The sequence below is a fragment of the Centropristis striata genome, chromosome 1 (genome assembly GCF_030273125.1).
Source record: "Centropristis striata isolate RG_2023a ecotype Rhode Island chromosome 1, C.striata_1.0, whole genome shotgun sequence".
Classification (NCBI taxonomy): domain Eukaryota; kingdom Metazoa; phylum Chordata; class Actinopteri; order Perciformes; family Serranidae; genus Centropristis; species Centropristis striata.
The window spans coordinates 19,810,408-19,823,421 of NC_081517.1; the positions used below are offsets into that span (position 1 = coordinate 19,810,408).

Genomic DNA, 13,014 nt, shown 5'->3' on the forward strand with positions numbered 1-13,014 from the left:
ATTCCAATTTTCAAAACGCCCATAGAAATGTATTGATGGAAACACAACTCGTGAAGTCCAGGTTTTACTGAGCATATATACTCAGCGGCCACTTTAGTACAACTAGTACACCTGTTCAGCTGCTCGTTAACGCAAATATCTAATCAACCAATCACATGGCAGCAACTCATGCAGACATGGTGAAGATGAGCTGCTAAAGTTCGAACCAAGCATCAGAATGGGGAAGAAAGTTGTTTTAAGTGCCAGACGGGCTGCTCAGAGTACTTTAGAAACTGATCTAACAACCATCTCCAGGGTTTACAGAGAACATCTCTAAGGTCTGGGACAAAAGCCTTGTTGATGCCAGAGGTCAGAGGAGAATAGCCAGATGGGTTTGAGAGGACAGAAAGGCAACAGAAACTCGAACAACCAGCCATTACAACAGAGGAATGCAGACGACCATCTCTGAACACACAACACAACTAACCATGAAGGAGAAGAGCACCCTGCCACTTCATTAGGTACAAACTCCACCTGATAAAGTGGCAGGTGTTTGTGTGCAACAGGGACAGTATGGCATCATTTTTTACATCTCCACAGACAGCTGGCTTACAACACTTCAGCGTTTCTATTGGCGGAGTGATTGCAAACAGAAAAGAAGCCCTTAAAGTTACGTAGCTCCCCAGTAGGTAACTACAACCGTTTGGTCAGAAAACGCCTGGTATCCACTGAGAAAAAAACAAGTCAAACTGACGTGTTATATTCTAGATCATAGTAGATTTGAGCACCAACCTCCAGGTTCTATTAGAGACACAATCCTGTTCAACAGCTGGTCTTCATGAGCCTGGTCAAAGTCCAGCTGCAGCCTCCTTTTCTGACCTCCTCCTCCTCCTCCACCTCCTCCTCCACCACCTCCTCCACCACCTCCTCCTCCTCCTCCTCCTCCTCCTCCTCTTCCTCTTCCTCCTCCTCCTCCTCCTCCTTCCCCTCCTGACAAACCAAGCGGCCCTCCTGCTGCCGTCCCCCCGCTGCGAGGTTTCACCAGGTGAGGTTTGAAGCTGCGTCTGACTGCGGGAACACTTGACACCTGCGCTGCTCTGTCCTTCAGCACAGAACCACACATCTTACAAGTCTGAGTGCCGCCCTCTCCCTCCTCCACTCCGACATCGTAAAGCTGCCCCAGGGATCGAAGGCGTGCCAAAGTCTGAGCGGGCAAAGGCTTAGCGCCCGTGGGGTCCTTGTACAGGAAGATGTAATGCGCTCCAAAGGAGAGGAGGTCACCGTGTCGCAGCGTGGTGGAGCGCTCGCAGCGGGAAAAGTTCACCAGGACTGTGGCGTGGAGCACCGGCTCGACGGCAACACAGAACCGCTGACTGTCCGCCTCCTCTCCCTTGTTGTTGTTGTTGGCGTGGCGACGGGGTGCGGGGACTCGGCGCAGGCGGCAGTGCAGGGGCAGGATGTCGGGAGAGAAGAGGCAGATGTTGGGGCGAGCTGATGGCGTCTCCTGCCCCACTGTGTGCTGCTCTCTGTTCAGCAGGTACACCAAACAGTCCTGCAGCACGGAGAACAACACATATCACATCGGGGCTGCAAAGATCTATCGATTACTAAAGGATTCATTGGCTTGAGTTATTTTTAAGATAAGAAAGTAAAAATTCTCTGATTACAGCTTCTTAAATGTGAATATTTTCTGGTTTCTCTATGACCGCAAACTGAATTTTCGGGCATTTTATAGACCAAACAACTTCTTCATTAATTGGGAAAATAATTGACGGAATACCCAAGAATAAAACTAATCGTAAGTTGCAGTCTTGCATCACATAATCGGTTATCTAAGATAGAACCCAACAGATATTTTGGTTGACAGATACAGATAGTGTATTACTTTTTATACACAATATATAATGCAGAAAATGCTTCTCACCTTGATTTACAAATGCTGCAAGTTATTCATTTTTTTAAAAAGTTGGCAATTGACTGAAACTGAACAGAAATTATGTGTATTTAGCTGTTATATTATTATGAGGTGCAGGATTTTCCATCTTTTCTGTCAAAATCATGCAACAATCAAGTAAAAACTATAACACCCATTGTGTGCTTAGTACTTTCTTTTGGACTAATTTGGGTGTTTTTGTCTTTGACTTTATAATAAATCCAACTTGATTTCCCGTCGATTTGCACGTGAGATTGAAACCAGCAGAACCGGGGATGCAGATAGATCACTCAAGGTCGATAATGATGTTTATTTTATTCCTATTTATTCTTTATTTTCTCATTTATAGAATTGGCTGACAATGTAATAAATTGTTTGTATAATGTACAATTAATGTACACTTATTTAATAAAGTTTTATGTTTTATGTAAAGTAGCTCTCTGGGCTGAAGAATCAGTGCACAATCCACCAAAAAAGGTCTATTTTCATGGGCCTATAACAACACTTGTGTATCCTCACCTGCCGGTTATACCCCTGCAGCAGCAGGAGGTGAGGGGACTGGTAAAGCGAGTGCCTCACCCCTCCTCCTCCCTGACTCCCCTCCTCTTTCCTCCGTCCACTAGAGACCGCCTCACGACCCCTTAAAGGCCCTGGCAGGGTGGAGTAATAACGCTTGGGCTCATCTCCCACTCCCAGCTGCAGGGACACAAACAGAAACACACATGCGTTCAGGATTTCAGGCAGGTTGGCAACAATTTCATGAGTAGTAAGAATCAATTATCCCGACTGGGCTTCAGTGGGAGGCCCCACCTGGTTGAGGCTGGTCTCACTGAGGCTGCGGCAGAAGGACGAGTTGCTGGACCGGGGCAGGGTGAGCGTCCCCTTTGCCCTGTTCCTCTGGAGCTTACGAGCCTGAGCATTAATATCTACAGTCGGGCAGAGAAGAAAAGTAAGAGAGAGAAACAAGAGCAAGGGAGGGACAGGTGGAGAATAATAAAAAGGGGCAGAAGGAAGAGCAGAGAGAGAGGTAGAGGACACAGAAAGAAAGAAAGAAAGGTAAAGAGTGAAAAATAATAAGGAAGTGTACATGTGCATTGTTAGCATTTATGTTTGACTTATGAGTGAAGTCTGGGTACATAATTGCATAACAGTCATGTGTGAGCTGAGTGGAAGTAAAACAAACCAGTCAGATGGAGTAAATGTCGCTGGATGGAGCAGCACATGTGGCCGACAACATTAAACCTGATGGAAAGGTGAGCTGAGCTCCTCATGACTTTAATTTAAGGCCATGCGATGGCTCTGCACACACACACTCACACTGGTTGAATCACTGGCAATGGGGGTGGCGCTGGTGACAACGCAGGTAGAGGTGGGCTCCATGGCAATGACTGACAGCCACCCTACCTGAGGCCAGTCCCCACCTTTAGAGCTGGACTGTACCGCTCGACCGCACCGCAGGGGGGAGCTCCTGTGTTTGCCCAGCCCAGACCGACCCATTAGAGCCGCCAGGAATTGGGAGGTTTTGGGCCCTACAGCAGGGTGGGAGGGGTTAGGAAGGGGGGGCAGGCTGAGAAAACACCCCCTCACCAAAACACGAAGCACACAATAACCCCAGTATACACACAGTCACACACCACAAGACACGCATGCAGTGTGGAGCAAAGAAGGGTCTGTGGTGCTTTTAGTGAGTCACATCAGCAGTTAGTAAGTAGAGATACAGTTAAAGGCATGAGGTGCAGGATTTTCCATCTTTTCTATCAAAGTCATGCAACAATCACGTAAAAACTAAAAAAAGCAGACACCCATTGTCTGCTTAGTACTTTCTTTTGGACTCATTTGGGTGTTTGGGTGTGCTTTTACTTTATAATGAATCCAACTTGATTTCCATGTCGACTTGCACGTGACATTGAAACCAGCAGAACCGAGAATGCAGATCGGATCACTAAAGGTCAATAATGCGATTCATTTGGCTGTGATGTGTTCATGTAATTATTGAAAATCCTACCGTACCTTTAAAGTGTAATCTCATTATAAAATAAATAAATGTGTGTGCAACAATACACACAATTCACACATGTGCAGGCACGCTCACACATACACCAGGGGAGAAAAAAAGACAACAAGTGAAAGACAGTAAGAGAAGTAAAGAGAAAGAGGCTCCTCGGCTTGTGTGAGTTTTCTAAAACACTAACACAAAAGAGAAAAGGTTAATGTGAAAATGAAAATATGTGTATTAATAAGTTATTAAACCTGTTTCATCCCAGAAGGCATTCGTTGATTATTTTTTGTTCACAGTTGTGTAACTGTAATTGAAATGTCTCAAAGCACTGTTTAAAAGGAGAAGGCTGGTGTTAATGAGTGATAATTTCACCTCCACCAAGGAGGTCATGTTTTCTTTCTGTCTGTCTGGCAGCAGGATTACAGAGAAACTACTGGGCCAATTTCCATGAAACTTGGTGGGAAGAAGCATGGGCCAAGGAGGAACCCATTACATTTTCAAGTGGATCCAAACCATGGCGCAGATAAACAAAAGATATTATTCTTTTGTTAACATTGTGAGATCAGGCATTTGTGCTGCATTCATGAGATGTCGGAATAATTGGAAAAACAAGTTCCCAATTGGAAAAATTCATCCAAATGCCTCGTGGAGGTCAGCACTCTCCAATTACCTCTTCAGTTCTTATTGTAAACAAATCCAAAGAAAAGACCAAAACCTACAACAAACTGATCATTTTAACAAGAAATAGCTGTCTTGCTAAAAGCCTAGTATAGTTTATTGCTCTGATCCATTTATTTAATTATGTCAAATAGTATTCACTAAAGTTTTATGTTAGACAAAGAAATTTGCAGATTGGTGATTAAAATTGGTACACTATCCACATAAAAGAGGTCTGTTTTCATTCCAGCTTAAAAAATTACTATATCAGCCACAATATTTATTATTATTTATTATTGATGAATTTTCCCCTCTAAAATCAGTATCGAGATCGGCCTCAAAAACTTCATATCTATCAGGCTCAAAGTCAGAGTACAGAGAGAGGGTTTAACAGGTTTTGGTCTTTTCATGGGAATTGTTGACCTGAAGAAAAATATATCATAACAAAAACTTTATCCATTTTCATAGCTTTTAAAACATTGGTAACTACTGTTTTACTGTCTGAAATGTGTACAAACACTACACTGTGTCACAATAGAAAAAAAGGAAAAAAAGATTGTTGACTGGCTCTGTCGTTGCAACACGAGTTGACATAGCAACCAGTAAAAACTCTGGCATGCTTCATGAGAAATGTTAGTGTGGCTGCAAAGTGCAATGTGTGACTGTGATGCTGAAAATATTTGCTTCATCTCTCTGAACACTGTTGTACACTTAGTGCGTTTTTAAATGTCTTCAACAGGATGCACAGGGGTGAGTGTGTGTACGTGTGTGTACGTGTGTGTTCGTGTGTGTGTGTGTGTGTGTGTGTGTGTGTGTGTGTGTGTGTGTGTGTGTGTGTAAATGGCAAACTTTTCATCCATCAGTAAAGCGATCTGTGTAAAGGTCATTTCATGGTTCCAGCAAACACACATTCGGACATAGATTCATGTTACTGCATTGCAGATGTAAAGTCTTAACAGTAGATTTAATGAGTTTGTGCGGATTGTTTACATGTTATCTATTGAAAATGATGCTGCATCACTGTAGTAGAAATGTGTCATTCATAAAAACACTAGAGTGCCACTGCCCACACCCATCTACACCTCCGGTCACAAAGGATTCAGCTTTCACTCAATCAATCGACCAGCTGGCCATGCAATTCCACTGCACTGTTCTGTGTGTGTTTGTGTGCGTGCATTTATACGTGTGTGATTTTCTCACAATTGCGCATGCAAGTGTGTGTTTCTAATAAAAACCCAACTGAAAGACTGTCTTTGCAGAAGAGCTCATCCGTATGAAAAAAAAACGCTGGTTATCATCCAGGATAATGACTTCTGTACAGGATAATGACTGTGAGGAAAGCTCTTATTCTGCACACACACACACACTCTCTCTCTGTCACTCTCTCACACACACACACACACACACACACACACACACACACACACACAATCTCTCTCTCTCTCACACACGCACGCGCACACGCACATGCGCGCACACGCGCGCACACACACACACACACACACACACTGCAGAGGAGGTAACGAGCTGTGCTTTTCTGCTGAGTTTGACTTGTCAAGAAAGGAAGTGAATTAGACCAGCTGTGTGTGTGTGTACCTGTCTATCCATATGTGTGTGTGTGTTTGTCTGTGTGTGTCCTCACCAGCAGTGATGGTGTCCTTCTCCTTGGCGTTGAATTCTTCCACCTCTGCTCTCCTGCGCAGCTCGAACCTGCGAGCGTGTCCTTCTCGGGGTTTCCACAGCTCCTGGAGCAACAGCGGCTTCTCGTTGTCCCCGAGCGCACGCAGGCATTCAGTCCGCCACCCCCCCCCCTCCTATCCCGCCTCCCCCCTCCAAGCGCCCGATCACATCGCACAGGACGTAAGAGTGGGCGGCGTTCTTGTTGAGAGAGTAACGATCGAGTGCCTCTTTGACCAGCTCCTGGGCGCTGGAGCGCGGCGTGGCCAGGACGCTCTTGTAGTTGGCACCCGCACAGATCTCGTCTCCGAAGATCTTCAGCACCCCGGGGGCCGAGCTCTGCGTGGAGAGTTCAGCGGGGTCGTCCGCCGGTCGCTCTGGGGGTTCAGTCGTCGAGCGCCGGTCCCCACGAGTGTTTGTTCCAGTTTCCACTGGGACGCGGTCCCTGTAACTCAAAGTCCGGTACAGGACCTGGTGAACATACAAACAATACTGAATGCACTGTAGGAACCACTTCATCACATCAGACATCACGTAGAGCTGGTCTACTGCTGCCTCCAACAGCTAGTTTGTTTGTCTTATTGCATGACTTTTTATGAAAGGTAAGAAACACAATCACAGAAATAAATAAATAAACTAACCAATCGAAGCAGCAGGAAACCAGCGTGCCAGCTGTGTGTTCTATCAGGTAAAATGACTGTTTTTGTCAAAGGAGTCTGATGGCTTTGAAGAGAGCATAGATAACAGCTTCAGTTTCCCACATGTTAACTTTAACAGGGCTTTCTGACAGCAAGGTAAAGCTGTAAAATACTCTAAATATAACATTCATTTAAATTGATATAGAAATTTTTAGGTGGCTAAAAGCATAGTTTCCATTCCTGCTGGGGCCGTGCTGACTGCTGCATACAATACCATTCAAAACTTTTTTTTAAAAAACTGCTCTATTTCACTACTTTTTATGCTGCAGGAATAATGTTTTTAATCTCTGTTTGGTGTGTTTGCATGCCAACATTTTCTAATTATATCACTAAACATAAAGCACAGCTGAGGCTGACTAAATTCCAATTTAGCAGGTTTTGCAGGTATTTGTTCATAAACCAAAGTAATGGTCAAATTACACGGACAAGAACATGTTTATGTGTACTTATGATTTTCATGACATCCAATTCATCCAATAGTTGTTGAGACAATTAACTCAAAACTACAAATGAAAACGTGGCCGCTGAAGCAAAAATCAGAAGACCACAAAGGTCATAGATGTCTGTACTAAATTTTGTGGCAATCCATCCAGTAGATTTTTGAGATATTTCAGTCAAAACTGAGCTCCGAGCTAGCAGCTAAAAATGGCTAAAAACAACGAGTCTTTCCAGAAACTGTATCACAGTTTACTGCATAATCAACTATAGATATCACAAAACCTCAGCAAATAAAGCCTAAACTTTCTCCAAGTCTGGAAACCACTAGAGACAGGTGAGAAGTGCAGAGACAAGCACCGAAAACTGTATTAATATTTGCTGGAGTGTGTTTGTTTTCATCATGTAATTTGACCTTTATTTAACTTGGAGGGTCTCTTGAGATTGTAAGACTGAAATGGCAGTGTGCATGTCTGTGTGTACGCTTGTGTTTGTGTGTGTGTGTGTGTGTGTGTGTGTGTACCTGTGTGAAGGTCCTGCTCTGGCGTTTCAGGCGGCTCTTGGACGGGAGGGACATACTGGCCCCCGAGGAAGAACCGTAGAACATGATGCTGCTGTTGGCTTCACAAACTCCACAACTACTGAGCAAGGAAAAGCATATTAAATGTTTTATTTGACTCCAGCTAGAAGGATTTGAAGCTTTACACACACACACACGCACACACACACACTCATATGCATAAAGGTCCATGCATAGAAGCTGATGATGGACTCACGGCTACATCTTACACTTACTTGTGGAACATTTGTAGATCTGGAAGGTAAAGAAAATCTCCCCTAAATCTATGATGTAAAATGAAATCCCCATAAAAAGACAATGACAAATAACAAATGCTCTATATATATGTGTGTGTGTGTGTGTACTTGTAATTCCTACATAGTGAGGACCTGAACGCGTTTTTAACCAACAGAGTGAGGACATTTATGCAAAGTGAGGACATTTTGGCCGGTCCTCAATTCTTTAAAGGCTTTTTTGAGATTTAAGACTTTGTTTTAAGGGTAAAGGTTACAAAAAAAATGATAACTAACTGAAACTGTATTTTGTGGTTACAAAACTAACTAAAACTATAGTGAAAATGTCCTTCGTTTTCGTCTTTGTCAACTTTTTTATACATAATGAAGATGGATAAGACAAAGGAAATAAAGGCAAAATTCACTGTGAACTCTTTTAATCTCCTACTCAACAGATACCCCATTACAAAAAAACTAAAACTAACACTAAAACTAATAAAAACTAAACTAAAACTAAAGCATTTCAAATAAATAAATACTAAACTAAAACTAGCAAACTCACTCTAAAAACTAATAAAAAACTTACTGAATTTGAAAACAAAAATTCACAACCCAATTAAAACTAAAACTAATGAAAAATTTAAAACTATTATAACCTTGCAAGGGAATTCACTGTTCCAATGAGGGCCCTCACAAAGATAGAAGTACAAGAATGTGTGTGTGTGTGTGTGTGTGTGTGTGTGTGTGTGTGTGTGTGTGTGTGTGTGCAGCTGGTGATTACCTTGATGCTGTTACGTATTGTAACTCCAATGTGCAGCAGCACCAGGTAAACGTTTACAGTTGAGGCTCAGATGCTTTTCATTTACCGTCACCTTTCACACTGGAAAATAAAAAAAATAAAATACAATTTTAATGTCAGTTTACAGCGAAACTGAAAAGTTCCTGCTGAGTTATTGATCACTGAGGTTTACTTATTTTCCAGATCCTCTGAGATTCAGATAATATTGACGTGGCTTTAAGCTTTTCAATTATATATTGACAGAACTCAAGTCAAAATTGAGTTCTGGGCATATACAGTTTTACAGCAGATATTGAGGCAAAACCTGTAGATAAAAAGTGGACTTTGTACAGATAAAAACAGCATTTGAAAAATGCACCTTTGTTTGAAATATACTGACCTTTGACCTCAGACTTTGAGTTGACATTATGCATTTACCCAATCTTTTACTCACCACTAAATATGCAAATCAAAATTGTTGTTGATCATTACCAACGATGGAAAATATGGCATTCAAATCCAGTGTTTGATATACCACAAAACTAGAGTGATTTTGGGTGGAAGAATTAATTGGAATTTCAACGAAAACGCAACATGGACCGGCAAAATATGTGTCAAAATACCGTCAGGAATCCTGTTCTGTGGTGCTGCAGTGATGCCCTGGTCTACAAACTGTGTTCTACAGACTTAAGACGTAAATCTGTACTTGGTAGAGATTTTTGCAAAAAAAAATCCCACCATAATAATTTAAAAATACTTTTCAATTTAAAAGAGTTTAATGGTGCAAAAACCATCATTCCCTTCAATCCTGTGAATCATATCGAATGCAATTTTTTTTCATTATTATTATTCCAATTTGACATTTTTACAAACTGTTCAGCCTTAGACTGCTTCATTTTAAATTATCTAAAAAATGGAATGTTACTTTTTAAATGAACAAGTTTGTTTTTTATTTGGAAAAACTAGATTTAAAAAAATATTTTTTTCCCATTCTTTTTCTGACTAACATAAAATTGTTGAAAATGTCCACGATAAAAGGTCCCAACGCCCAAGGTAACTGCTCCAGATTGCTCATTTTATACTTCCAAACCAAAACTACCAAAAACATTATAATTTATTTTTGTGTTGTAGATGGCTGCTGTGTCTCGAGGTCCTCCTCTTTTATTTATTTTATATTTATTTAGTTTTATATTTGTTTATATTTTAGCTCAATAATTTAATTTGTACTATTTTATATTCTATTTTTAATTACCATTGTTTTCTAATAATATAATATGACATTTCTAAAATTTGACCAACAAATGTTTGAAGGAATTTTTTTTGCAAAAATGCAAATCCATGAATCAAATATCATAAAACTCTAATATTCTATATTTCTCCATTGTTTTTTTTTCACTCTTTTGACTGATGAAGACCTTTCATGCAGGTTACATCAGAAAGCACCAAATTGACATTTGACAGCAGATCAAAGCAGCACCTTCATGCAGTCTTGTTTTGACTGCAACTTGTGCAGTTGTCCACTTCTATATCATTTCCTCTCAGCAAATATTTGGCAGGCAGCCTAAAAGGTGTTGTTGTAGCTGACTCTGCAGGCACTGGTGGGATAACGTGACTATTTTAAATGCCCGCTAATCCACAGTAATCTGGCTACTTGGCCGCAGTTAACTCAATCCTGGGACCAACAAACCCCTCCTGTGTCCACACAAGAAACTGAGAGAGACAGAGGCCTATATTTTGCATTGGTGTGTTGTACTTTGTGACCCAGGAGGTAGTGTTACATTTGGTAATCATGTCACACAGACTACAACTTCTCCACCACCTTGTTTTTTTCACTCGCTGTGTCCTTGTCTAGACTGCCAGAAGGTCAGAAATAAAACCTGCGATGGTGGAAAAACTTGCCCCCATAAAGCAGGCTGGGTAATATTGCACAGAACTTGTGATTAGCATGGTTCTGCTCTTTATTCAGCGTCTGTCTGTCTGTTTACGACTCTGGACTCAGTGGTCGTCAGTAGCAACAGCCGCAACAAAAGGCAGGAGAAAATCCTCAGAAATTAATCCGCTGATGAGTCGTCAGGCGCGGCACTAAAAGCTACCAGCCCCGGCCTGCCGCCGGTCAGCAGGCGCGCCTAATGATCATCAACACACAATGGATAATCAATTAGCGGTGTTTCGATACGGGAGCAACACTCAAAAACAATGACTGTGAAAATAAATGTTTAACTATGAGGGTGGTAAATATAAAAGCGGTAGCGCGTGTGGCCGTAAATAAAATAGACCGTGTAAAAGTTGTGTGATCCAGCAGTGACAAGCCCACTCCCCTGAGGGTCTCCTGCTGTCTGTTGCCTTCATACTCACGCTGCCTGCAGTGCGTGGCTCCATAGTGCTGGGGAATCCTTTTTGGCTTGCCTCTCATTCCGATAGAAAATCCCCCGGAAAAAATAGGGGAGAAAATAAACCCCACAGCGACCGACACGCAGCCGCCCGGCGCTGCCGCCCACATCCCCCAAAAACAGCCCGTTAACTTGGACGACCGCCAACCGCTGAGGGCTCCGGTTTCCGTACGCACATCTCCGCCGAGTGTCCAGCAATGCCCGCTGCCTCCGGCAACCGCATTCCCACATCCACAGCGGTTCACTGCCGAGCCGCGACGGAAACAGCCGAAACCCTCCGCGCTGCCTCACCTCGGCGCACCTGCTCCGGCAGCAGAGTGTGCGGGGACAGCGCCGCCTGGCGGACAACCGGCTACCAGCACGACACGGAGGCAGTAGTGGCACATATCGTCACCGTGTTAAAATAATCGTCTAAGTAATTTTTTGTCAAAATTGTGTTTTTTTGCCTAAATCATCTCCTCATGACGCTGGCCACCTATGGTAAAATCGTCTTCATCCTCAGTTGATCAGATCATGTGATTTTACCCCTTTAAGATAATCACTTCTTTGACAATTTGCCACATTCACAGGCATCAGATAAGAACCCAGCAAAGAAGAGCTAGAGGGAGATTGTTTCGTTATCAGTTTAGTTTATCTGTGTTTTATTGTTGACACTAATATCGGTAACACTTTATTTTGAAGGTGTCTACATAAGAGTGACATGAACGTGTCATAAACATGACATGGGATGTGTCATGAACATTAATGACACTTTGAAGTAACATTAATGCTCATGATACTTGTCATGTTTCTGACACGCTCATGTCACTCTTATGTAGACACCTTCAAAATAAAGTGTTACCATATCTTGCTTAAGTCACAAAGGCATGTTAAAAAAATTCCTAAGTCATTTCTCTCTTAAGTTACATACTTTACACACAGTGTTATTACTATGCCAATAATCATCCTTTGTTACATCCTTTTTGAGTGAAATGATCAATAAATGCCATATGTTACACTTTTGGTGAAGTTTTTTGTGTTTGCTGCAAAACTTTAAAAAAATGAGTTAGGCAATTATTTTACCAGGGTGACAATATATTCTTCAACTTTTCATTTATTTAACACAAAGAATAATGATAGTATGAGGAAGAGATGCTTATAGTGATAACACATTTGCTTATATGTATGTTCTTTTTATAATCCTATTTCACATTAGACTAATAAATAGGCTAGTATATGTAAATCAGTAAACACATATAAAAGAATAATAAAGTAACAAAAGACAAATAAAATAGGATAATAATACTACTAATAATAATAATAATAAGAGAAGGAAAAAAATAATTAAAAAAGAGGGATGATAATCATTTTTAAAAAGCTATGGCTAAGGTATTGCCTGTAATAATGGTATCCGTTGTTTATTTTTTATTTTTTACTTTTTATGTACTTAACACAAAGTATAATGACAGTACATATGAGGTGGAGATGCTTATAATGATAACACATTTGTTTATATGTATGTTATTTTCATAATCCTATTTGACATTAGACTAATAAATACATAGTATATGTAAATAAGTTAACAATAATAAAGACAAAAAAATAAAATAAATAAATATGAAAAATAAAAACTAAGACAATAGCAATAATAAATAGTTTTCAAAATTATAAAATATTGAAGGGAACCATTGTTTATT

General features: G+C 41.2%; 1 protein-coding gene across 1 annotated transcript in view; it reads right to left on the bottom strand.

Moving 5' to 3' along the window:
• The window catches only part of radil (Ras association and DIL domains), a 49,652-nt gene extending 37,933 nt beyond the window's left edge, over positions 1–11,719 (bottom strand). The window contains 10 exon segments of the mRNA XM_059334035.1: positions 772–1,531; positions 2,432–2,608; positions 2,723–2,838; positions 3,334–3,441; positions 6,211–6,379; positions 6,381–6,716; positions 7,902–8,016; positions 8,174–8,192; positions 8,952–9,050; positions 11,304–11,719. Coding sequence (XP_059190018.1) covers positions 772–1,531; positions 2,432–2,608; positions 2,723–2,838; positions 3,334–3,441; positions 6,211–6,379; positions 6,381–6,716; positions 7,902–8,016; positions 8,174–8,184 — 1,792 coding nt within the window. The 5' untranslated portion in view covers positions 8,185–8,192; positions 8,952–9,050; positions 11,304–11,719.
• Positions 11,720–13,014: the final 1,295 nt, after the last annotated feature.